This window comes from Sciurus vulgaris, assembly GCF_902686455.1.
Source record: "Sciurus vulgaris genome assembly, chromosome: 6".
Lineage (NCBI taxonomy): Eukaryota > Metazoa > Chordata > Mammalia > Rodentia > Sciuridae > Sciurus > Sciurus vulgaris.
In genome coordinates this window covers 131,864,260-131,892,014 of record NC_136466.1, presented here as the reverse complement: position 1 = coordinate 131,892,014, position 27,755 = coordinate 131,864,260, and the positions used below count along the sequence as shown (strand labels likewise).

Sequence of the window (27,755 nt, the reverse complement as noted above, 5' to 3'; positions counted from 1 at the left end):
TTCACAAAAGGGACATGTAGTTAGTAAAGAAACATGAGGAAACATTCAGCTTCATTAAAAATCAACAGGAAGATAATTGCAAAAAGAATTACCAATCTTTCATTTATGAACTTCACAGAGATGGGTGAGAAGAGCGATCTTGCAGTAGATACTCAATATAGGATATCTTGTTGACAGGGGACCCTGTACTAGGTGATGCACAATAGATAATTAACACTGTAGCCTAAGTACCTAGCCCTTTCACTGCTCAGCCAAACTATGACGCTGTGTTTGATGAAATACTAAGGACAATATTTTTTTATGTAATGAATTATAAATGAAAAATACTATCACAGTAGAACTGTGATCTTATGTTGTAGAAAAATGATTTCATAATTAAAATAAATTTCATATGTACAGCTTACTATTGCCCCCGTGCCTTGCATATTCGGTTTGTATATTAAAGGCTTCAAAAATCCCTAAAACTAAAAAAATTAACTAGTCCATCCTGAGAAAGTTTCTTAACTGTGTCTGACCATGAGTCATTTCCTTTTCTCTCCTTTTTTAAAAAAAAAAAATTTTTAAATGTGGAAGTTTTTCTCATCCCTTGGAAGTAATATTGAAAATAAAAGATATTTTAATGTATGTTGATAAAACCTTACCTAGTGGGTTGTATGAAAAAAATATATCATAGGTTTACATGTATTATGTGCATAGTTACTAAAAATGCTTGGTGGCCCATGCCTGTGATACTAGCAACTCAGGAGGCTGAGCCAAGAGGATCTCAAGTTCAAAGCCTGGCTAGGCAACTTAGCAAGATCCTTTATCAAAATAAAAATGAAAAGGACTGGGGATGCAGCTCAGTGGGAAATCACCCTTGGGTTTATTTTCTAGAAGGAAAAACACAGAACAAAACAAAACAAAACAGAAAAATCCCCAAAGACCTCAAGTAGTCACTTAAAACTTGTACATTTTGCTGGATGTAAAATTTCCCTCAAATAAAACAATTGAAAACTAGAAATAGTACATGTTAATTAAAGGAAAAAGTGAAATTATGCTAATGTTAGGAATGTTAAATAAAACAATAGGTGAGATTTTTCTCATCATCATTACATTTCTGAAAATAATGTTTTTAAAGTGGATCTTAAAATATCTAGTGGTAGTTAGAAAACTTAAGTGCTTGATCAAATAAGTTTATTGATTTTACTCTAAAGATTGGTATTCATGATGAGAATTTATTCTATTTAAAAGAGAACATTCCTTTTAACTATTATAGTTTTTAAAACATGCATCCAATATTGGTCATAACCCTGAAGATTACATAGAATCAAACAAAAGCAAAACAAAACAAAACTGTCTCAGTAGTCTCATTGTATTCATTGACTTTTGCAGTTGATGGTGCTCTTAGTAGCTCTGGGAGACACAGAGATGCTCCTCACCACTGCAGGATACTGGGCTGGAATAATAGTGTCCTGTGGTCCATGAAACACAACCACCATTACAGGCCCTCAAATCCTATTCTACTAGAACAGTTTTATTTCTTTGAAATCGTGTGTTGGAAACATTAGTATTACATATCTAGGCTTTTTGAAGGAGTTTTGTGAGCGTATATGTATGTATACTTGTGCAAGATTACTAATTAGTTTAGGTAATGTGATGAATAACATTGTGATGAATGGGTATATTCTGTGAGTCCATGAGAACAGTGAGCGCAACTGCCATTAGGTCACAACGTCCCTACTAGAAACAGAAGAATCAGAAATTGTCCATCTCTTACTATGCATTTTTAAAACACCTGTTTAAAACTCTAGGAACAGCTTTCCTTTTTAATGTCCACATTTAGGTGTGTCTGTTTGGGTCAATGTTCTCCATTTAGACAGTATCAATTTCCTATATCCAGTTGCCAGAAATATAGTACATTGTTTTGGGAACCGTGGATGGGAGCCAGCTTAGCTACTATGTAGTAAGTGCTGCCTTTTAGTCAATTGTGCAAAAGGATCATGGATAATATAGGAATAAAACAAATTAAGAGAGATTAAAAGACATTGACAGAGGAGAGTAGGAAGAGCCAAGATGATGCCAGGCAATTTGCTGTTTTTTTGGAGTGTGCCAGATTTCCTGTGTTGTGCGACTTTCTTTACCTGAAACAGTTTCACTCCAGATAGTTGCATCTCTCCCCTCCTGACTTCGAAAGACAGCACTCCCTTCTGCATTGTTCTTTAACATCCTCTTTATTTTTATAGCTTTTAAAAGTACCAGAAATTCTACTGAAGCATATATTCTTTTTAACTTGAGTTTTTACGATGCATTTCCTCCATTAGACTGTACACACCACCTGCCTATGGACTAGTCTGTCTTTCTCATTGTCTTTACCATGGGGCCTTGAACAAGCTAGCAGATAATACGTACTCATGACAGAGGCTTATTAGAATGTGAGTTATTAAAGATGGCACATGTTTTTTATTTTGAATTAAGAGTATAGTTTGGCCAAATTTGGTCTAAAGTCAAGAGTTGCAGGTGTGAGATTTTGGTTGTAGTCTTGGGCTTCCTGATGAACTGATGCTAACAGTGAGAGGAGAAGCGGTGAGAGGAGAAGCAGTGATAGGAGAGAAGCAGCCAGAGGAGAAGTAGTGAGAGGAGAGGAGCAGTGAGAGGAGGAGCAGTGAGAGGAGAGAAGCAGTGAGAGAGGAGAAGCAGTGAGAGGAGAGAAGCAGTGAGAGAGGAGAAGCAGTGAGAGAGGAGAAGCAGTGAGAGGAGAGGAGCAGTGAGAGGAGGAGCAGTGAGAGGAGAGAAGCAGTGAGAGAGGAGCAGAGAAGGAGAACCAGTGAGAGGAGAAGCAGTGAGAGGAGGAAGCAGTGAGAGGAGAAGCAGTGAGAGGAGAAGCAGTGGTGAAATGCTTGCTGAAACTTAAGGAAAGTAACTGTCTCATGGGTGTGCTTCAAGGTGGTAGATCTGCTGGTGTCCATGTGTAGATCTGCATTGGAATCTCCTAGAAAAGTTGTCATTTTCGAGCCATATCCTTCTGTGGTGGATCCTAATGATCCTCAGATGTTGGCCTTCAACCCCAGGGTAAGTAGGCACCGTAACCCCTCAGCACTCAGTTTCTGATAATAGTAAATGAGATTTGCTCTTTCTCTCTGAATGTCCTATGTCATCAAGCAGATCCACAATTTTTTAAAGTTTATTTTAGTTTTTTTGGGGGATTCTGATTTTATGTAACCTCATTTTAATTTTAAGGATCATGATGAAAGGGAAAAAGTCTAGGTTTTTAAAATTTATGTATTTATTTATTTTGCTTTAACCTCTTTATCCTCTTCTCCTCTCCCTCTTTCAGCTCTCTGAAGATTAGTGAAAGCTGAACTGATATTGTTAATGAACTGACATATCTCAAGAAAAATGTCTTTTAAATATTTTTGGGAAACAGGCAGAATCCTTCTGAAATAAGAAAAATTTCAAATTGCATGAGAGCCAAAATTAATAATTATTATTCATCTTGGAATCATTTTATAACTATATAATATTTCCCTGGAAGAACTTGCCTTTTTTTGAAGTGGTAGCAGGGCCCATATTTATGTTACGCTTACAAATGAATTATCAGTTGGCGTGTGTTGTCACATGTACACCGTCCCATACTATTCTGGTAACAATATTCCAATCAAAAGAAAATAAGAGCAGTTGAGAGATTCGAAGTAGATTTTTGTGTTTTAGAAGGATTCTGTGCTTACATTATTGCCCGTTGTTTTAGTGATGAAGCGTGAATCAAGAACCCAGTGTCTGCTTTTGTACTTCTAAAACTTACCCCATAAGCTAAATATGATTTTCTGTCCTTATATAAGGAATTGCATTGCTTTCTTTTTTCCTCCCTTGATCTTAGTTATAAATCCTTGAGCCATCTTATTACAGTCTTCCCTTTTATGTATATAAAATGATTATTGCTCTCACACTGATTTTGATGGAAACTTCAAGTATAGAAATAATGTATTTCTCTAGTGATATGTAGCTTCTCAAAGATTTTAATTGAATTCTGTTTTTTTCTCATTATGCAGAAGAAGAACTATGATAGAGTAATGAAAGCACTGGATAGCATAACTTCTATCAGAGAAATGACACAAGTAAGTATACTGTCATGTGACTTTATACTGTTCGGTATGCTTGAGTAGGATCATATTTTAAGAGTATTGATCATGTAGTGAAATGTAGATTTTCCTATTGTATGAGGTATAATTAAAATTATAAAATTTTTTTATTATAATGTTTTATTTAACTATATCAGTGTCTTGACGTGCTGTGATTTTGGGAGGGTAAGTACACAATTATAACCCTAATACTCTGCTTTCACATAAAGGAAAGGACATTGAGCACATGAGGGTACATTGAGATACTTAAGAAGTGAAATCTAGTACCATCTTCTTATAATGTCAATTTTAATTGATAGTTGTAATTTCAAAACTTTTTTATGTTAAAATAACAAATTTTCTTTAAGATGCAAATTTTGCATGCATATTTTCAATATAACACAGAACCTAAAGCTTCTTTAGAAATGCCAGACTCCCTTGAGAATGTGAGTTTATATTTGTGGTTTTTAGCAAGGCTCTGGTGGACAAGTTTGCTGAGCGAGGATTAGGGTTCATTGTGGAGACCTGACACATCCCTGGGCTGTATGCTGCCCAGCACTTGGAAAGACACATGCCATGGAATTAATGAGCCCTTTCCCCTCCACAGATTTGGAGAGAGGCTTAAAACTCGTTATAAATAGAAAATAATCTCAAATTAGCAACACCCACTGTGTGTACAGCTTGTATATAAAACTTCAAAGTATGTTAGTCTTCTTTTTGTCATTTGGACTAAAATATCTGAAAAACAACTTAGAAGAGGAAAAGTTTATTTTGGCTTATGGTTTCAGCAGTATAGTCTGCGGTCCATTGCACCTGGCCTGATGTGAGCTAGAACATCATGGCAGAAGGGCATAGTGAAGGAAAGCTGCTCAGTTGTGGCAGCTGGGGAATACAGAGGGTGGGAAGGTATATTTCCCACAAGCACTGCAGCCCCATTCTACCTGTTTACAGTTAAAACTCAGTAGTCTCTTCAAAGTTTTAATCCATCAGATGAAATAGTCCACTGGTGAGGTCACAGTTCTCCTTTAATCATTTCACTTGTGAACATTCCTGCATTGTGTATTACATGAACCATTGTGGGGTTCCTCGTATTCAAACCATTAGACAAGGCTTGCACTGTGTGAGGGACTGACCCTTGTGGGCCTGTGACGAGCCTTATCTTGGGCCATTAATTTTCTCTGGAGAAGGAATAACTCTTGCCCCAGGCCTCCCTGAGCTTCTGCATTATTTCCTCCTCCACCTGGTGCCACCTCTACTCTTCTGTTTGAAGACTGTGCTCAAAAAGTATGTCTTTACATTTCCAACTTTAATTCTTGGTTCTTTTGATCATTATTTATTCATGTAGTCAAATATTCATTCTTTATTCAACAGATAAGTGTCAGACCGTGGTAAAGAGATCCTTTAATTTACAAGTGATGTTGCTTAAAAACTACCATGCCTTTTTCTGTTTCCATACCTTTCTGTATTATCTGAATTCTTCAAACAAGAATTTCTTATTTGTATAAGCAAAGAAAACAATAAAATGTGTTCCTACGGGGTGGGCCAAGAACTTTGATTCTGTGTCTCTACACAAAGTTAAACATTTTTAATCATGAAAAAGACTTTGGTATAGGGTATTTATACTATACCCTAGACCCAGATCATTCTTGAATTTAAAAATAGCTCAAACTGAAATCAGCTCTCTGCCAAAAATTGCTTCTTGTATTCTGGGTCATGTGTAAGCTATTTTAATAGGAGGCAATGTAGACGATGGAGTCAGCCTGGGAAGTCAGAGGCTGTGGAGCTGGCTCCACAACGATGTGGCTTGTGACCTTGGGCAAGCTGCTTAATTGTTTAGTGCCTCAGTGTCTTTGCTGCCAAGGTAGAAAAAGTAATGCTGCACCCTCTTGCAGAGAGTACTACATAGGGATGCTGTCAGGTTTTATCACATCAGATTCTTTAAACCTTTCCAATATATAAATATAACATTATACTGTCCTACAGATAACTCCAAATTGTTATAGACAGAACTCTCTTTGTTCTATAAAACGGTTAATTGTTTGGGTAAATTAAATTTCTATTTTTAGAGAAGTATTGTTCTTATGTAAATGGTTTTCTTATAGAAAGATCCATACCTCAGTCTGTATCCCCAGGTATGAGCATGAATAGTTGCTGTCACAAGTTTTGTTTTAATGTTAGTCAAAATCATTGTTAAAAACAGGCATTGAAGATGGCAAGATAGACTCTTCAGAGTACTGCAGCAAGGGAGAGACGGTGGCATAAACTGAGCTCACCTCCAGTTAAGACAAAGGAACCTGAGGTTTTTAAAGGGAGAAGAAAAACCCAAACGGGGCTATGAGCTAGTGAAAAAGTGGAAAAAAAGAATGGAGTAGGGGGACGATGTGGGAATGGAACACACAGAAAAGGCCAAGTGGAAAAATCACTGAAAACAGTTTGGCAGGGTGGTGGGTACAATGTGTATTTTGTGGTTTGAAGCATTGCATTTTCTTGAGCAGGACTTAACAAGCGGTCTGGGTAGGGTAACCTTTAGGAACACAGTCTAGGGCAGGTGTGGCAGGTGAGTCCTTTGTGCCACATGGAAATTCATGGTCACCATCATCTTGGGGAACATGACTAGGGTGTGTGCTGCTATTCCTATGACAAGGCCACAGATTTTCTGTTTTAAGTAGACTAGGCACGTCATTGAGTCTGATTTTCCTATTGTAGAAAAGGAAGAATGAATTTTAAAGAAAAATCAAGAACGATAATGACCTTTTTTACAGGCACCATATCTGGAAATCAAGAAGCAGATGGATAAACAGGACCCCCTCGCTCATCCCTTACTGCAATGGTATAAAATTTTAGTTTTTCCTCTTAATGAAAATAGCATCTTCTTTTACTGTTTACTTGGCATTGGGGGCAGGGAGCCTATTTTATAAGCCCTGCAATGCTACAGTTCTCCAAGCCTATGAGACCTGGTGATTGTATAATCCAGGAGCCCTTAATGACTCTCACTTTAATTAAAACGTATATACATCACAAGGGGAAGAAAATGCTGCCATATGCACTATCAGGATGTACAGTGCAATTGACAGCAGTTTGTCTATAGTCTCAAAAGATGTGATTAACGAGATAACGTGTTGAAGGCATTTTGGTTCATTTAATTTTCTAGTTCAGTGAGGACTTTAAATTCTTTTTGTTCAAGATGTTGTCAGTATATTTTGTATATTGTGCTTCCTTAACAAAGACAGTAGTATACATTTGATTAACTCCTTAGCTTGATCATTGCTGAAGATGCACTGTTGAGAGCCTGAAGAGGGACAGAGCAATAGTCCAGCCTGAATTCTGGAAGGAGCCAGAAGAGAGGAGAGGGGCTGTGGACTCACCTTGTTGTCATGCTCACTTCAAATAATTTGCCCTCTTGTTTCACCTTTGCAAAGTATAGACAATAGGGTTTATAAGGATTTTGTATACACATCTCTTTGAAACCTCAAAGATATATAGGATTTCCCACTACTAGCAAACAAATGTAGGATTATAAGAGATGGGGTGAGATGAACTCTTATTCCATTTTATAACCAGGAAGATTTTTAAAAAATATGCATGCTGGCAAAGGAAAACTGGCTTCCTTAAGATTCTTATTTAACTGCCGCTTAATTGAAATTTTATAATGCATACTTAGTATAACAAGACCTTGACAAAATTAGATAAGAAACATTTCTTAATTTGTTATGATCCATTATTAAAATTCTGACAAATTAAGTCTCCTTAACAGTGTTAATTTTCTTATTGTCATATTCAAAATAAAGGTAGAAGTCTTGAATACCTAGTTGTATCTTTTTTCCCCTGAAGTCAGCCTGTTAAATTGTGATCAGAACCTTCAGTTTCTTGGTCCTTCTCTCAGGAAGAAGAAAATCTGTCAAAATGTCTTTTTTAGAGTGTCCCCCCACCTTACTATTTTATATACTGAAAAACATAAAACAATTTTTTCAGATACATGAATTAAAGTATTTTCAGCTTTAATCTCTAAATATGTTGACTCTTATATAAATGATGGCACACATCAGTTCACAGAGATCCTTAAATAGTTAAACAAAAATGAATTTCCATAAGAACACATTCTTAATTTAGGTAACGGTAGAGAGAAGCAGAAGAATGAGATGCATGTGTCAACTTCTAATGTTTGTAGGAATTATCATTATCTGAATATACTATATATCTAGAAACACTGATTTCGTTCATGTTTGAGTTTGTGCTTATTAAAAACTGTATCTGTTAATTTTAATTGTCTCAGTAAACCAAGTGAAATGAAAGTATTATGGAATTTAGTATGTGGCACAGGAAAAATAAGTTTTAATCATCTGCTAACCCAGAAGAAAAACTTTACATGTATTTGGCATATATTTGTAACTGACTGTTTTTTAATTTCAGGGTTATTTCAAGTAATAGGTCACATATTGTGAAACTGCCAGTTAACAGGGTAAGTGATTTCTTCATATATGCACATTAATGTGGGAGGAGAACTTAGTAATTGGGAAAATGACCCTTGTGATTTTTAGGCAGCCTCTCCAAGAATAGAGGTGGACTCAGGGTAAGTCTAATTCATCAGTTTGAAATTGCCATTTGAAATCACTTTGAAACCTCAACAAATTAAGATACCAAATGCAAATTCAGGCTACTGCTTTAACCTTTTAAACAAAAACAACCATCAATATAATATAGTTGCTCTACAAGTGATAGAAAAGTATTATCTGGGGATTTATCAGAAGAAAGTGAATATGCTTTTTAATCATTGTTAGTTTCTTGTTGGCTCATTGTACCTTCCTGTATCTAAGAAGATATTGTTTCCAGTTTCTTATTCATCAGGCTAGTATGGTTAAAAAAAATAATAATGAATAGCTAATGGATTCTGACTTCATTTCTGTTCATCACCTGAGAGTAGTGGCTAATAGTCTGTTTCCTTGTGTACAATTCTGTGTATAAATCTGTATATGTTCCTAGGTGAAAGGGAAATAGTTAGAACATTTTATCAAGCAATTAATCCAAAGAGTTTTGCTTTCTTTTCATGATCAAAGGGGAAAGTTGTATTTGAATGTAGGTAACTTTCAGTTTTATAAATACATGCAAATAAAGCATAGTGGTAATTTTTGCTATTTTAAAATAGTGAATTAAATTTTTTTTAAACTTTCTCCTTAGTAAACTCCCAAATATTTCCTCAGTTGAATAGGTGGTATACATTTAGAAAAGTCAATCAAAAAATCTTGAAAAAAATTTAAGAAAGCAGATCTTGAGTATGATTACGTCGAATATTCCAAATATAAATATAAGTGACTTTGGATTATCTGTGTGCTGTTCTTTTCCATTAGTCTTCAGAATTATCAGTCATATAAGCAATTCCATGTGATTTATCATTTATACATGGTTTTTAAATATAATTTAGGAATTAAATTTTTATGTGATTACTGTAAAATTACTATATGTTGAAATTGGATAACTCTTAAACCAGTTAAATTTGAAATTGTCATCTGCTTATGTGTTAAATTTGACATTTTTATTTGTCATTATTTTAAATGGCAGCAATTGAAGTTTATGCACACTCCACATCAATTCCTGCTTCTCAGTAGTCCACCAGCCAAAGAATCCAATTTCAGAGCTGCTAAAAAACTCTTTGGAAGCACCTTTGCATTTCAGTGAGTATGGCGTAATGTTGATGGAGGTGTGTTCCCCCCAGTCTTCCAAAAATGTGTGGGAATCAGTAGTTGACTTATTAACATTGAATGGTCAACTACACACTGACTTAGAAACTCAGGACTTAGAGAGGCATTATGACTTATACTACAACTACTTTTTAAAAAAATCATTGATTTTCTGGTTTTGCTCTTTCCTTCCCACCTTTTTTTTTTTTTTTTTTTAGTGGCTCACACATTGAAAACTGGCACTCCATCCTGAGGAATGGCCTGGTTGTTGCCTCTAATACACGTCTGCAGGTATAGTTGCTGAATGCTTTAATAAGATTATTCTTCAGTATTGAGATTCAGTAACAACCTGTTGGTTACTTGCAAAAGGGGAGGCATGTAAGCCATTGTATAGAATTTCTAATACACACTAGTGCATTTTCATAAAATACCTGACACAAAGTTGATCTATATCTAATGAATACGGAAAGAAAAGTGAGTTTCCTATGAGAAAACAGTAAAAATCACACTTTGAAATTAAGTAGAAAAATTATCATGACAAAGTAAAATCATATAGATATTTTATCTGTTATTCCAAAATATGTTTTTTGAGTACTGTGCCTCAGTGTGAATCCTTTTGGAGGAGAAAGTATAGGAGCTGGGCACGGTGGTGCATGCCTAAAATCCCAGCAGCTCAGGAGGCTGAGGCTGGAGGATTGCAAGTTCAAAGCCAGCCATAACAACTTGTCAAGGCCCTAAGTGACTTCGTGAGATTGTCTCAAAATAAAAACATTGAAAAAGGTCTGGGGATATGACTTAGCCATTAAGCGCTCCTGGGTTAAATCCACAGTATCAAAGAATAAAAAGAGTAAAAGAAAGTGTAGCAATAGGCAAAGTAGGTATTGGATACCAAGGAGCCATCTGGTACCTGCTTTTCAGAATCCTACACAGTACTTGACATTACCAGGATCGTAATGACGGTAGTCCTCATCTTCATGCACACTGTACTTCGCTCTCTCTGATACAGCTGTATTTTTCATTATCATCACAATACAATGATATTTGAAATGATGCAGCTAAGTGTAAAATAAGTACACATTTGTTGAATTAGTATTCAGTTCATATAAATAGGATGTAAGGGCCTTAGAACAGATGATAAGAAAGACTTTGATTATTTGGAGTCTAATTATTCCTTAGACTAAAGATTTTCAATTAATGAAACTCCTTATAACTTGAAAAATGTAAAAGGCCGTAAGAGTAGGATGACAGTGTTATATAATAAAAATCTGAGGAGGCACTTTGTTTATATCCTAGCATGTGAGTGCTAATCAAAATGCCTTCCCATGTATTTCAGCCAATTGTGTTGGAATTTTAGATTCATTAACATAAAAATCCACTTGAGTACTTTATGATAAGTGACCGTCACCGGTGGGGTGGAAAACATTCGTCAAGGCTCCTTCTCCTCTGGCTGTCAGTTTTCAGTTATCGACTCTGAGTTTTAAGAGTACAGGGATATTAGTACTATTTTCAAAGTAGACCTTGGAAGAGGAGCGCTATCATTTTCTAAGACTTAATGTTCCAACATGAAACTGATTGCCTTATTGTGTTTGATATTAACATCTGAAATGTTGACTGGCCTCTCTTTACCCCATGTCTTCCCATTTTAGCTCCACGGTGCAATGTATGGAAGTGGAATCTATCTAAGTCCAATGTCAAGCATATCATTTGGTTACTCAGGTAATTCTGTACTTTATTTCTGTTTTCAAATTAATTAGGTTCTTATTTACTTATTGTTGTATGCTCTAGGAGCAGTTTACTATTAATGACTGACAGTTATTTAGATATATTTGGATTAAATTCATTTGATAAATGAAAGAAGTTCAAATGACGATCTGCTAATATTTTGATGAAATTGTGGAGAAAATGTATTTGGGGATAGATTGAGAACATGTGCTAAGGGGGAGCCTGGTAAGCTCAAAATGTGGAAAGGGTGGTCACAAAATTGTTAGCACTGACTCTTCTGGTGTGGCAGAATTTGTGATGATTGCCTCCTACTTTTTAAATGCATAAAGCACTTATCCTCATTGTTAAGAGATTAAAATCGCATAGAATCTTTAAAGTAACAAATGAAAATTTCCCTATTGTCCTATAACCTCAGTGTTGGGGATATTTTCCTTTACTATTCCAAGTGCTGTCACACACACTGCTGCCCATGCAGTTGATTTTGCTTGTGTGGTTGTGTGTGTGTGTGTGTGTGTGTGTGCGTGTGCGCACAGGCGCGTGGGATCTCGTTACATAGTTTCAGGAGATGTTGTTCTTATGGTTCCTAAAATTTTAAATCTTGGTGTCCCCGTGATATAGGAGAAGATACTTAGGTGAATGTTAACCAGGCAGGCCCTTAGTCTTAATTAACATTTACCAAAGTTTATGCTCTTGCAACCATAGCAAGTTGTTTCTTACTGATGAAGGAGTAAAACTACAACACTTGAAACTAGATTTGTAATTGGAAGTATTAAAAGAAAACAATAGCAGTGATAAAAATGTAAGAAAATGCCAATGGAAAGAAAACTTAAAAAACTTTTAAGTTTGCAAGGTAATGAAAAAAAGGAAAACCAGAATAAGAAATGTCATGAAAAAAGTAACTACTACTGTGTAGCAAACCACCCTAAATTTGGGGTTAACAAATTTTCTTATGTTCATAGATCAGTTTCTTTGGCATGGGAACTACTTTTACTGCTAAAAGTGTCCACTGTATGGTGCCCAGCTGGTGGATGGGCTGTGCTCACTCACAGGCTAGGAGCCTTGGTGGGAATGGGCTAGAACTAAACACCATAAGCTTCTAGAGTGGCCTGTCCAATGTGGTGACCCAAGGTTACCTGAACTTTCTAGAGTGCCCCAAAAGCAGCAGATGGATTTCATATAGCTTTTCTAATCTATTTTCAAAAGTCACCTGATCAAAGCAGTTACAAGCCCTGTACTCAAGAGTTGGGGAATTGGACACCAGCAGGTGATCCTACAGTATGGGTTGAGAACTACTGTTGTGTTGATCTTTGAAGTATGATAGGCCAGAATAGCACCAAGAGATAAATACCAGCTAATAAAAGACTGTATAGAGATAGGAAATGAAACACCAAATTTTAAAGGAGAAGACAGTTTAAACCAGACTCTAAATTTTATTAAAATATGAAAAGCTAAAACATCAATTTAAATAAATAAATCCTCAACATACTGTCAATTTCTGCTTCTTATACTGATGTACAGACTCTTTAAATAGGTTCATAGCAAGGACTGGGAGGTGCTCTGGGAATGCATGTCAGGTTTTGTCTGTATGCAGTTATCTGGAGAGAGAGAGAGAAAAAAAAAAGAGAGTAGCTTTTATCATCTTCTTGAAGGGCTCTTGTTCTGAAAAAATGTACGTGTATGGGTGTATGGGTAGGTAACGTAGTTGAGGTAGAGTGCTTGCCTGGCATGCATAAGGCCCAGCATTTGATTCAAACAAAGTCGTTGGTTTAGAAAATTGAACACTTTCTAGTAAAGTCTAGATGTAAGTCTATTCAAAACAGATAAATTTTCAGTTTTGCTTTTCTAAACTTTCATGGTAAGAAATCATTCATTAACTAAGTTAAGTGAAGACTTGTGACTATCACAAATAATAGGCCAAATAACAAAAAACTTAAGATAATTTTTTTTTCTTTTTTTCCTATTTTAAAAAAATTTTTTTTTTTTTTTAAAATACTAGAGATTGAACCCAGGGGCGCTCAACCACTGAGCTAAATCCCCAGCCCTTTTTTATATTTTATTTAGAGACAGGATCTCACTGAGTTGCTTAGGGCCTTGGTAAATTGCTGTGGGTGTTTTTGAACTTGTGATCCTCCTGCCTTAGCCTCCTGAGCCACTGGGATTACACGCATGCACCACCATGCTTGGCAATAATTTTTCTTATTACAAGAAATGGTAAATTCTACACAAAATTGAATATGTGACAATTCACAAAGTTGCAGTGTAAGTGTATATTTTTTTCTGTCATTGTTCATATTTTCCAGTCTTATCCTCTTTTTCAACAATGAAAGTTAACTAATCTTTTTAAAATTATATTTTAAGAATATTCTATTTTTATGAAAGAATTCCCTGTCTCTGCTTCTGTATAAGGCAAAACAAACTGAGATTCTGACTTTTTAATTCTCCTAGGACTTCCCAAACCTGTGGTCATCCACCCCAGGTTCCAGGGCCCAGCAGGTATTCCTTTGTGATCCTGTTGAGACCATGTCTGGCCTGATGTGATCAGACCTTTGCCTAGAGTAGAGTTTGCAACATAGATGATTTATACTTTGAGCTTCCTCGCATAGCTTTGTCCTTAAATTATCATTTTGCTGATGTTTTCAGGGATGAACAAGAAGCAGAAGGTGTCAGCCAAGGACGAGCCAGCTTCGAGCAGTAAAAGCAGCAGTGCTTCACAGGTGTTGTAGTGACTCAAGTGACTGCACACGATTAGTGAACCATGTCCTCGTTAACCAGCAAGACTTCCATAAATACTCAGGCTCATTGAGTCTGCAAAAATTATTTTAAGTGGTCATTATTCATAGAGGAATAAAGCTCACCCAAAAATGTAATAAGTGAATTGCCTCTATAAAATAATCATTCAGCAGATATTTATTGATCTTTCACTCTAATTCCAGAGACTCTCCTAGGCATTAGGGGAGAGCAAAGATCCAAAACAGGCAAAGATTCCTGTATTCTACTGAGGGGCTATTAGCAAATTAAAAATATACTTAGATAAATAGGATGCTAGATAGTATAGAAAAATAAATCAGGGGAAACAGACATTTAGTGCTGTGGTAGAGAAGCATGCATGCTAAGTGGGAGGGTCAGAAACGTTATCTGAGAAGGTGACATTTGAGTTTAATCTTACAGATGTTGAGTGTAGGACCATGTGTCTTTCTGGGAAAAGAACATTCTAGTCAGAAAAGGGTAAGCAAAATATCATGTTATTTCAGAGAAAACAGTATATGTTAGAAAAATTAAAAATACGTTGATAAATAATGTGATTTTAAATTAAAAGGAGTGTAGCTAATTTAGTATTCGGAAGCAAAAGAGAAAACCCCAGATTTTCTGTATAATAACGTTTTTGAAGCCTCTGTGGCTTAGTAAATGATGCTATAAAAATGAGTCAATTTTAGATAGTTAGATGATCTGGAATGATAGATTATAATGTTTGAAAAGATCATGCAAATTTAATTTTGTTTACCTGGAAATAAAGATGCAAGACTTAAAAGTAAAATAAATTTGAGTTCCAATTGTGTGTTGCAAGACTATTGACCTCTAATTTTAGAGTTGTTTTGGTTCACTCACCTTGTGAGTAATCTAATAGAGATTATGTACAGAAGGGAAATTGACAAAACAAAAAATAGCTGAACATTAGGAGAGTGTAAGGATATTGTTGCTAGTCTAGATAGGACTTCCCCCCATCTTATGACTATTATTTTTTAATGATGAACAGTTTTTTCATTAGGGTGACTGTCCCATTTTTACTCTAATTTTTAAATTGTTTTGGAATTTAGTCACAGAAAAAAGGACAACAATCCCAATTCCTGCAAAGCCGTAACTTAAAATGCATAGCCTTATGTGAAGGTAAGTGTCATAGGTTAGTTTTTTATCTTATCTATATTTAAGAATGCAAGTACATTTACAAAGTGCACGAGATGGAACAGTGAAAGCATTGTTCCTTGTGACCATCTCAGAAAGCCCAAATGGAAAATGAGTATAATAGAGATCTTAAAGGTTAAAACCAAATTGCAGAATTGGCAGGAATTCAGGCAGCACTATATTTTATTCCTGGCAGATAGTTCAAAATGGAAATTAAATCTTTCTGATCAAGTAATGCTTATCTCTTTTGTTAATGTTCTACCTTCTTGTCTAAGTTGGTGTTTTGATATATGGTGCAATGAAAATCTTGAGAAATGAACCAAACATTGAAAAGAGAATCCAGTAGGTCTTTCTGTTCCTACACTCAAATTATTCTTTCAGTTCTGGATTTAGGACAGAAAAATCGATAGGTAATTTGCAAGATCATGTAGTTTTCTTTGTTCTGTTCTAAAATTCATTTTTTTTTCTTCTTATGTTAGGAGTTCTAGTAGCCACTGTCAACTGTGTTTTAAGTTTTCAACTTGATGGTTCCATAGGACACCAAGTTGCTCTCTACCTAATTCTTATTGAGGACCTGTTTGTTTCCGATGATACCCAAATGATTTTTTTTCTTCCTCTTATACTAGTTCTCATTCAGATCATAAAGTTGTTACATGGCCTTTCATTGTTTTCCCCACATTTCTTAAAAGCTAATTAGGTTTAACTCTTTTTCATATGCTGAGTTGTATGTGTTTTTGGTTTTAGATTTCAAAGAGAAGGAATATAATTACATGGAATGGACTAGCATTCCTTTAGAGTAAAGTAGTTCTTTAATTTTATCTTTCACTCACAGTGATCACCTCACCTGACCTGCACAAACATGGGGAGATATGGGTTGTCCCAAATACGGATCATGTCTGCACACGGTTCTTTTTTGTGTAAGTGAAAATGCTCAAATTTGTGTGTTACTGTCCTCTTCACAGATGAGGTAGTAGGTAATTGAATGCATCACCAACGTAATGCTTTTGTTTTATTTCAATGAGAGTAATGGAAAAAGTGATGGTTGAAAACTGGTGGCTAAATGCTGTCACTTTAGAAGAACTGAAGAAAGGCAGCTGTTAGTATTGCCCTGAAGTAAAGCACTGTCTCTTTAACCATCTGTGTGTACTTTATTAATAGATTAAAACATTTTTTGAACTGGGAATGAAGAAGACAATGATGAAAAGTTTCTATCATATAAAAGATTGATATCCCTTATCAGCTGTCAATGCAGTGAATGTTGATGTTGTTATTTTGGGGTACAGTTGTTTCAGAACATTTGTGTGAAAATACCAAACCATTATTTTTCATTCTTACATAATAGGTACAATAGATTAGTCTGAGTTTTCACCCAGTCTTTGATGCCCAACCTTTGCCCCTGTCTGTTCCACCTCATCCATGATCCTGGTACAGAAAAGATTTCAGGGAAGGGTTGAATATATTGGTTTTATATATTATTGTAGTTTCTAAAAACAAACCAAAAAATGATCATGTTTATTTTGTGAGCCATGTCACAGTGACAGCATCAAGATTGTTTTAATACACTGTATATCCACGGTACCCTGTGCATTCAGCATTCCTTCCATTAACTTGCTGACAGATTGTTTACAATGAAACTTTTGTGGATGACCTGCTTTTATTTTGGATGCTATGAAAACCATAGGTTTTCTTACTTACTGGCTATAATTTTTATCAGTGAGCATAGAAAAAAGAGCCCTCCCAATGATCAGACAGTTTTAGTCTGAACTCAATACAAATTATTAGATGACATTTGCCAGACTGTATGTTGTCAGTCAAATGAGAATAATACACCTACATGTACCACTCGGAAGTCTGACAGCAAACAGCCCATGAAAAAACATAATTTTTATCATCCACTATTAGATTATTTGCAGTGGTGTGATTTTATGGGAACCGTAGGTCTAGTGTAATAAATTGGGTCTGCTAGCACCAGAATCCTTAGACACCTTAGATCCAAAGGACAAAGAAGGGAATCCCCATGCTGCCTCGCTGGAGGACAATGGTATGAATGCAGTCCATGCAGATCAGCCTCCTAGGGCAGAGGGAGCATAAAGTGGGGCTCCAGGGAAGCCATGGGCTACTGGAAGTACACAGTTCACTTCCAATATTTTTTTGAAATTTTTTGTTCATAAAATGCAATTGTAGGGATATATATGTGGAGGGGCATTTATTGGACAGAATTTCTGCACCAATGAAGAAAGAAAAAAATAGAAACTGCTTTGACTACTACATTCATTTTCCAAATAATACAAAGAAAGAAAATATTTTAAGATAATTTTCATTCCTTTGTGAAAACAAATGAGATTTCATTCTTTTTTTTTTTTTTTTTTTTCCCCACTCAGGAGACAGGAGACTCATTAAGGAAAACTGATAAAATTCAAAACACATCAAAGGGAGAATCCTTTCTAATTACACTGTCAGTTTCTTTCTTTATAAGAAATACGATCACTTAGTTTTATTGGTGTGCCTCATGAGTGGCAATGTCCATGAAAAGAATGAATCGATGAGAATGATCTGAGTTATCAGGCAAACTCAACTTTAAAATTTTTATATATATGTATTTTAATTTTTTTATAGTTGTAAATGGACAACATGCCTTTATTTTATTTATTGGATTGAACCCAGTGCTAGGCAAGCACTCTGCCACTGAGCTACAGCCCCAGCCCCTTTATATTTTATTTTATATTTTATATTATGCCATCTTTGATGTTTGAAACTTTATCTGATTGCTAGGGTATAAGTTAATGTGATTCTGTTTAATCTATTGTAGGTGAAAATTTTAATTCAAAATAACTTCAGTGCTAATCTGATTTTCTAGAGACAAGGAGGTAATAAAGTCATTTAGTATCATAATTACATTCTTTCCAATGACTAAATAACACAGAATAAGGAAAAATTCAGGGAAGTATTTTGGGGAGTAAACTGGTGTATCAGAAGAAATGAAAGTTCTCAGGGAAAAAAAATAGGATAATAAGTCTGAAAAAATTTTACTGGTCGATTCTGAAATGAACAAACCTAATTAAATATAAATGCTCCAGGCAAAATGAAATATTTCAGATGTTATGAACAGATTCCAGCCAAGTATTAGTGTCTAGAAATTCTTAGCAAAGCTTGACTGCATTAATAACCTTGAGAACTATGTGTCCAAGGAAAGTAAGGCCCATATGTAGAAACAGGGAAGTTGTTTTCTAAAGGACCAGAAGATGAGTTTACCCAAGAGGATGTCAAAAAGATAGTGTATATATTATGCTCGGCCCACATATAACAAAAGTGAATGAGGAATATTAAGGAGTAGAGATAAAACTTAATATTGATTTCTTTTTAAAATTTGGGTAAAATAATAAACCAAGAGAAGATAAATTGATGATTTGGCAAGATGTCCATGGTACCCCAGCTCCCCATAACTGCCAGAGTGAACCCCTCCTTTAGGGAGGGAGACATCCTGTCGCTTAAGCTGTCTAGGGATCAAGGAAAGGTTCAGAACCTCTGGGTTTTCTGCCTTTTTTTTTTTTTTTTTTTTTTTTCCAGACATGACAACCTGTGTATAATACTTCACTCTTGGTTTAAAGCAGGTAAATCTACTAATGAATTGTTTCCACATTTTGACTGTTAAATAAATTTAGGGTGCATACCCATTCCATTTCTCAAAACATTTTAGGATATTCAGAAATTTAAGAACATAAAACATTCCAACTGAGAAAAATAGTACTAAGCATTTTCAGGTCCTTGAGCAGATTTCAGTGCTAAATAAATTTCAGGAATGTCTATCCAAAATCTATTTTATCTTCAGAGATGTAGTTCAAATACCTCCTTTTCCACAATAGTTCTAGGCAAAAGTGATCTGACATCCTGATGTGACGAGATGTAGTTCAAATACCTCCTTTTCCACAATAGTCCTAGGCACAAGTGATCTGACTTCCTGATGTTCCTGTAACATATGACTGCAGTGCTATTTAAATTCTATTTATTCTTCAAAGACTCTGTCCCGTCCTTTTCTATTCTGCATTTCCTGCAGCACATTGCAGTTCCTAATGCATAGTGGCTTGTCAGTGAAATTTTAATGAATGAATAAAAATAATGGCAAAAGGAAAAGAAAATATTTTGGATTATGTATAGTTTTAATTTGAGGTCAAAACAAAGTTTTGCAATTCTTGCAGATGTAAGAAAATGTAGAAAATAAGAAATGTATAATGACCATTAAGTCAAATAAGAGTTATCTTTAGTTATGAATGAACCATGGAGAGATGACTTGTTTATAACATTAGAGGAAAAACCATTTAGTTGTTGGAAAAAAGGGCTGAGGATGTGACTCAGTGGTTAAGTGCCCCTGAGTTCAATCCCTGGTTACCACCTCCCCCTGCCCCCCGAAAAACCTGATAGGATCGAGAAGCTTTGCTTCATCCCATCTGCACTAAATCCAGTTTTTCTGAGTTTAACCCCAAACTTCTTCCAATATTTAAGCTGCCCCATTACTACATTGCTTGGAAGTCTAGCAGCTGCTTATTGCCTGTAAGATAAAGTTCAGTGCCTTTGCAGCTTGATTGATCCAACCCCTTGCTCATGCTTCCTGCCACTGCACGGTTACATCAAGGAGATTCCGTTCCCAGCCTCTTGACCACCATTTCTCATTACCATTTCTCACCTTGGGACATTAGCTCTACTCCCTGAACTGTATGCTACGTTTTCCACCCAGCTTGGATTCTCCCTTCCCCTCCCTCTCTCATACCCATTCATCTATTCCCTCTCCTTTTTCAGTCTTTAGTTCCTCCTTTCAGAAACTACCCTTGACTCCTTTTTGTTCCTTCCTGGTATGAACTGTGTAATGCCCTGGGCATGTTAGTGGTTGGGTATTCATTCCTATGTATGGGTGTCCCCATCACTGTCACACTTACTGAAGTCATTGGCTGTATGGCTCATTTGTCTTAGGGTGCACAGTGTAGTGCTTGGCAGATAGTAATGAAATGCCTGTGTTATATGGCTTGATGGCTGCTTGCTCTTGAAAAGGGTCTCCTAATACCTTAAGTCAGTATGTACCAAGTGAAAATCATTATTTAATTTTCCTAAGCAACTTCTCCACTTCTTCATCTCTGCAGTGATTTCATATGTCAAAAGATTTGAAGTCTGAGCTGTAGTTTTCAGTGTCTTTCTTTGCTCATCATCTTCATCAGTTCCCAAGTTTATCTTTTCAGTTTTCTCCCGTGCATCCCTATATTCCCATAGACTCATCATTTTATCCCTCAGAGTGCACAAAAGGTTATTCATTGTTCTTCCTGCTTCCAGTTTCATCACCCTCAACCTATTTTGTATACTGCCATTTTCATTAAACATTGCCATCATTGCCCTAGTGATACCATTTAGTATTTATTAATTGAAGACAAAAAAGGAGACTATTAATCATATTGTTCCCTCTTAGAGTTAACTGCAACCAATCTTCTAGTGTGGAGCTTACCTTTGTATGGAAATAAAATTTAAGACCACACTATTTATACCATGTTAATTTTCCTAAAGTAGTTTTCCGAATATTAATTTCCACGACAGTTAATAAGTAAAGACAGCATTTTGCAGTGTAGAGCTCATTCTTCTTCACTTCGGCCACCTGTGTCAACCACAGATCATTACCATTCTGACTGGGTTAGATGAATGCTGGCGAGGTTGTGGGGGAAAAGGTACACTTGTACATTGTTGGTGGGACTGCAGACTAATACACCCACTCTGGAAAATAGTATGGAGATACCTAAACCTAGGGATAGAACCACCATATGATCCAGCTATCCCAATCCTTTGTATAATCCCAAAAGATCTAAAATAGGCTTACTACAGTGACATAGCCACATCAGTGTTTATAGCAGCATAATTCACAGTAGTTAAATTATGGAATCAACCCAGGTGTCTGTCAGTAGATGAATGGATTGAGAAATTGGGATACACACACACAATGGAGTTCTACTCAGCAATAGAAAAATAATGAAATTGTGGCATTTGCTAGTAAATGGATGAAATGGAGAATGTCATGCTAAGTGAAATAAACCAATCTCAGGAACTCAAAGGCTGAACATTTTCTCTCATAGGTGGAAGCTAGAGTAAAGGAAAGGGGAAAGGAAGGAGGATAATATAAAGAACCAATCTGACTGAAATCTGCTTCCATGATTTATGAGTTTGTCAAAATGAACCCAACTGCTACATACAACTGTAAAACTCTTAAAAACCACACATACACACACACACACGAATCTCTGATCAAATGACAGCATTTTCTAAGTTGTTTCATTATTATCCCCAAACTATTTCTTAAAAATGACTTGAGTTTATTTTCCCTACTATTTTACCTTTGCTAGTTCATTTTTAGCACCAAGGCTATAGCTGTTACTTTTTTTTTGATTGTTGTTGTTGTTCTGCAATTCTGGGGGTTGAACCCAGGGACTCCTGCATGGTAGAGGAGAGCTCTCAAAGCCAACTCAGACGCGATCCTTTCCACAATGTCTCCCCAACCTCCCAGTCAGAAGTGGCACCAGTCTTTAATCTCTTGCACTCCTCAGACTGCCTTGCCCTACAGTTATTTGTGTAATTCTCTATTCTCACCTTCTTCAGTGCATATTCTTTCCATGCTTGGGAATCTTACGACTTGCACAGAAGTACTTCATACATACTGAATGAAAGCTTGGACAAAAGACCAAATGGGCTAATTAATGATCTATGCATGGACTATGAAGTAGACCGTATACCTACAACATTAGATTTCTTATAGGAACTTTAGACCAGTTTCGCTGTCATTTAGTCCCCAAAGTCCACAATGAACATCTCTTTATTGCTTGTGGAAAAGCAGTACCAGAGTTTTTGGGTTCTGGATTTGGGGAAACAGAAACAAATTTACACGTAACAATCTCTCAACTCTCACAGTACTGTATGAGTTTGAGAGTAAATGTGGATACCCTCGGAAGTTTTTATCCATGAAATTTCCTAACATACCTGAGAGATTTCCAGACAGCTAAGTTCTATCATCGCTAGTATTTTTAAGCAAATTGTTTTTTCATTTTGGTAATCTTTTTTTTACTCCTGGATCTAAGCAGGTTTTTCTCCTCTTAAGTGTTTTCATTTTTCCTTCTTTTAAAAAACCCAGTCAAGCACATCATCTCCCTGTGAATGTCATGCTTGTTCTATTTGTTTCATTAAGTTTGTTGCTTTGTGGACATAAGTGAATTTTACTGTTACATTAACAGCCCATTGTTTGTGAAATAAATTAATCAACTAAGCCTTGGTAATCTTTGTCAGCACTTTTTAGTAGAGTAGTAGAGGAGGAAGAAGAACCACCCATGATGGAAGCAAAAACGTCAAGTTATAGAGATTTTCAGACAGATCTTATTCTAACATCAACTTTAAATGACAGATAGAGATGGAAGAATATAGACTAGATATGGGTTGGACTGAACATGCCTTACCTAACATTATTATCAAAATATGTAGAGTGTAGTAGGTATGTTGAATCTACCAAGAAATTAATGGAGATAGAGCAGACCTAAATTGGGAAGTTTAGTGTAAAGTTACATGTGGGTTGTTATTTACAATTGGAAAGCCATAAAGAACCAAAAAAATTCTAAGGCCTATTCCTCTACCTCTCTCCTAGCTCCTTCTGATTAGAATGTAAATGGCTTAGCTCTTGCCCTTGGTCCAGTAAAACTAAGCCAACGTGCTTTACTTAATCAATAAAATTTACCTTAACACAACCTACCACAAACACTGATTCCATTTGAGCAACTCTAAATTATTTTATTTAACATCTCTAGTTCTTAACAGAACACTTACTGTTGGGTCTCCTGAAAAAATATTTATAGCTGGGATGTGTAATAAATAGTCCATTCTTTAACTTACAGTAATGTTTGACTGTGGGGTAATGTGAGATATATATATATATATTTTATATATATATAATATATATATGTATATGCAAATGTCTTTACACACATCTGTAGAGAAAGATGTTCTGAATATATCTAAAATAGCAAACTTATTTTCCCATAATCTTGGAGTTCAGGCTTGGTACTAGTGGAATTAACACTAAATCTTGGTAACTGATTTATGAATTATGTAAAGAGCCAAGTTCTCCTTGCTGGATGTCATTGGTTTCATTTTTCTATGTTGTACTATCTCAGGAGAATTTAAGTATGGTACAGAAAAGACAGTGGAATGCATTAATTTTTGAGAAACTGCTTGTGCCTCTGTCTGCTTTGAAGTAATTACTACTTTTCTAAAGCTTCTGTCTTGAAATCATTTTTATGCAGTGAAATTAATTCATCACTTACTTCACTCTCAATATTACCACGAAAGCTTAAAAATTCACTTTTTGGAACTTCTTATTGCCCAACTAAATTTATTTGAGGAAATGTATTATCTAAAATGTAACTTTTTTCTAAAGAACTTAGTGGTTTCTGTCCTTTATCCCCTATCTTCACTTTTATTGCTAAGCTAAACTTGGCAGGTTTGCATTCTTATGATAAAACTATATTGCAGTTGGACTAAACAGCAAGTAATGAGTGATAAGTAAAACTTGCAGCATTGATCAGAACTGAATAATAATTAGAAGGTGGGCATAGCAGAGAAACAGTGGTAGAAAGTGAAGTGCATTTTTGTCAATCAGAAAGAAAATAAATTATTATAGTAGGAGTGGATTAAGAAGTCCAGGACCTAAGGAACAGTTTAAAACAGTATATTCTTTTGCAGTTGGCTTCTTAACAACTCCTCTGGGAAATGCTTGCAGTTCCAAAGTCCTGGGGGTCTTCTTGCAGCTCAGGCAGTACTTTTATGTGTGTATGAACACGTTAAAATTAAAGTGGAAGGAAAGGGTAAATTAAGGCATGACATGAAATAACAGGTTGTTGTGTATTTAGTCAAGAGAACACATTATTAAATACAACTGGAAAATAACTGCTATCTTCTCTTTTTAATTCCCTTGGGCTATATTCTATTGTCATATAGCATCTTGAAACCTTTTTAAATGCTTCTGTCTTTTAATATATTTGTATGTGTTTGTGTTTTCTGTTTTAGCTATGAAGATGGCCAAGTGGGAGACGCAAATATTAACACACAGGAAGGGGGCATTCACAAAGAGATCCTCCGAGTAATTGGTAATCAAACTGCTACTGGTTAAAGGACCACCATTTAATTAACATGATTTGAAAGCCTTCCTCGTGTTCAAAGCTGGATTTTGAACTGAAGAAGATGATAAAATAATTTGTTGTTATTATAAACAAAATTAACCCTTTGAATACTGATTTTTTTTCTTAGTATTTCTAAGTATCTCATTATATACCTAAAATGGTATAAATTTATCAACTGTAGGGGTATGGAATATAGTAATAAAATCACAACAGCACGTAAACTGAAGTTTGGGTTGCATACACAATAAACAGATTGAAAAAACAGTTTTGTGCTGATATTTTTATATTAAATTCTTTAATTGGATATTTGGTATTATATACCGACATTTTAGGGTACCAAACTAGAATTGAGAACATTTTATAATGGCATCTAAATCTATCAAATACTTTGCAATAAGTATAATGTTTGCACATTCTGATGTGCTGTATAATTAGTCGATGAACATTTGAATGTTTTGGGAGGGATATTGTCTATTCTTCTATTGTTCCTTATTAAAAAAAAGTTAGGTCTTAGGAGCAGTGCTTTGCCAAAAATATGTGGTACCCAAATGTAGATTCACACATCAAGATGTGTGGTTGTGCATATGTGTGTGCGTATTCACATACGTGCATTTTGACAACAGAGATGACATAACTTCACCTTTCTATCCTCATTTGATGAAAAAGAATATTCAGTAAGTAGTAATTCTGAATAAACACCAAGATATGAGCCAAATTTACCACTATTCATTCACAAATAGTATTTGCAGACAATTTTCATATTGGTTTAAAGAAATGTTCCTTTGGTTAAGTTTTAAGTCATTTAAAATACTATCTGAAAATAAATTTGGGCAACATCAGTGCCCCATTGGACTAAATCTATATTCAAATGATCATACGTTTAACAGAACTCAGAATGGAAAGAAATTGTGTATACTTTTTATTTTCTACAATGGAACATGTTTTAAAATTCATTTATACCACACCAGCATTTTTATATTTGTTCATTTAATACCTCTTCTTATTTTTTTCATATTGAGAAAGAAGACAAACTTTGAAGCTTCTTTTATATTAAAAGAATACAAATAAGTTTATAGAGAACAATAACACCAGCTCTCAGCATTTCCCTTTCAATAGTCATGTACCCATCCAAATCCTTTATATTTCTTTTGAGTCCTAGAGTTCTTGTTCATTCTAAGTTTTAACTGACAGTGTTTATTTTCCTACATTATGTATGTGAATCAGGCCATTCATGAAAGCAGTTTAATTAGTGAGTCTGCCACTCCATTCTAATTCTGAATCAAGGCTCATATCTGATTTTAATTGATGTGGAAATAAAAAATACCAATGTATGGTAGTTTGCAAGTATAATGTGATAACGTCTGTGTTTATTCCCTTTGTCTGGCATAAAAGGTGAGAAAAAGGTCATACACATTGAGAAGGGCTGCAGTTAAGGGAGTATTTACTAATATTTGTTTTCTTATACTGTAAATAATTGATAAGCCACTTCTGCAAAAAAAAAAAAAAAAAAAAAAAGTCTTAAAGAGGTTGGGATACTAATCATTTTGATAGTATCTGCCTAAGACATTGACCATTTTGACTAGTGCCTCTGAACTAGGGACCAGACTGAGGGTTAATGTTAACATGGTAAGGCCAAGTTAGTGTTCTGTGACCAGTTATTTGAGAGGGGTTTGGGGCAAGAGGACCACTTATTTCTTTCTGCCAAGACTCAAGACTCCCCAAGTCTCCCATATCATTCTATTTATCTTTTAGAAACATTTTTAGGCAACAGAATTAGTTTTTTCATATTAATTTTGTTGGTCATTCTATACATGACATAAATATGAAGATGTAATACCAACAGAATTTGAGAGTTGGGGTCTTAGAACCCCACCTGTTAGGCTACTAGGACTACTAAGGCACCTCCAGATCTGCAGAGGACCTCCCAGCTGCTTATAAAAGCCATTCACCAAATCCATTATGGCTTTACTTAACAGTTGAGTGATCTGTAAGAATTACAGTGTTAGAATCAGAACTGGAAGATAACTTGTAGTACTCAAGGGAGACATTCAGAGGAGGTAAAATGATATAATAAAAACCTCTACTGCCAATTTAAGAATAAACTAGATTCACATATCCAAGAAAGAAAGTGGTTCTTAGTTCAGTGTCCACTAAATACAACACAACAGGCTTTTTTAATTTCAATAAAATAAAATATAATGATCATTAATTGAGTTGTATTTCAATAAAGAAATACAGATTTTTGTTTTCAAAAATTGTGTCAGAACAAATACTTGGAGAGCTAATATTTTAATTGACTTTTTGAAATTAGGACTACTATGAGACACTGATGAAGGTATTTCTTAAAGAATTTAGTTTCCTTTAAAAGCATTAGTAAATGAATATCATGATTCTAAAATCCAGTAGGTCCTTAAAATTAGAGATGTAAACACTTGTTATCATGCCAGTCACTCTCTTAAGGTATTATCTGTTGACTTATTTGATGATTTCAGACATTTGCTATTATATTTTAATTCTCGTTGGAAATCTGTGCACCGATGTTTTATAATGATTGGATTGCTACTAGACATTGCTACTAGACATTAACCAACCAAAGGCTATCATTCATTCATTCTTGAAGTAGAAGATCCTTAATTTATTAGTTCTACTTTTTCCTGCATTGCTGATTTTGTAAACATTTCACTATGAATAATTTGTCTTATTTCACCGTATAAAAAAGGGAGGAAAATTATTCCATATTTGAAAAGGGAAAAATATGCAAATAATCTCGTGGTATGGAATGCATTATGTTGGAATAATTTTATTTTTGTTCAGTAAATCTCAAATGTTGGATTTTAATGTTTTTCGATTTAAAATTTAATTTTTAAGAGTGTCACATCCTTTAGGTTACTGAACGCGAACATCTGATAATGCTATGAATGTTTCTCATTGAAAACTGAAGCACTCAGAGAAGAAATTCCTCAGTAGTTCTCACCTTTACCAAAAGAAAACTTTAAATGCAAGTCTATGAATCTTTAAATAAATGTCACTGGAAGAATTTAGCAGTACTTTATATAATAAAAATATTTTTTTAAAACCATAACTTGTCTAAAGCATGGGGTTTCAGAAAGTTTTGAAGACTCATTTCCTTGTGAAGGAGTCAGGATAGCTGTCATCAGAGGATGATTAATACG

The 27,755-nt window shown here is 35.1% G+C and overlaps 1 protein-coding gene and 1 long non-coding RNA gene across 4 annotated transcripts in view; one reads left to right on the top strand and one right to left on the bottom strand.

Annotated features, from left to right (window-relative positions):
• Positions 1-24,846, top strand: part of PARP8 (poly(ADP-ribose) polymerase family member 8) — a 171,178-nt gene extending 146,332 nt beyond the window's left edge. For 2 of the 3 annotated variants that reach the window (XM_079145907.1, XM_079145906.1), the window contains 11 exons: positions 2,923-3,048; positions 4,026-4,091; positions 6,857-6,924; positions 8,505-8,553; positions 9,651-9,763; positions 9,988-10,060; positions 11,416-11,485; positions 14,132-14,205; positions 15,307-15,376; positions 16,224-16,308; positions 24,470-24,846. In XM_079145907.1, coding sequence (XP_079002033.1) covers positions 2,923-3,048; positions 4,026-4,091; positions 6,857-6,924; positions 8,505-8,553; positions 9,651-9,763; positions 9,988-10,060; positions 11,416-11,485; positions 14,132-14,205; positions 15,307-15,376; positions 16,224-16,308; positions 24,470-24,572 — 897 coding nt within the window. In that variant the 3' untranslated portion in view covers positions 24,573-24,846. The remainder of the gene's footprint in view (positions 1-2,922; positions 3,049-4,025; positions 4,092-6,856; positions 6,925-8,504; positions 8,554-9,650; positions 9,764-9,987; positions 10,061-11,415; positions 11,486-14,131; positions 14,206-15,306; positions 15,377-16,223; positions 16,309-24,469) is intronic. The other variant, XM_079145908.1, reaches the window with a different exon arrangement.
• Positions 18,622-19,669, bottom strand: LOC306664809. Its single transcript, XR_013764804.1, has 2 exons — positions 19,308-19,669; positions 18,622-19,237 (listed from the first exon to the last, which is right to left on the bottom strand). It is a non-coding gene; the product is annotated as an uncharacterized lncRNA (long non-coding RNA).
• Positions 24,847-27,755: the final 2,909 nt, after the last annotated feature.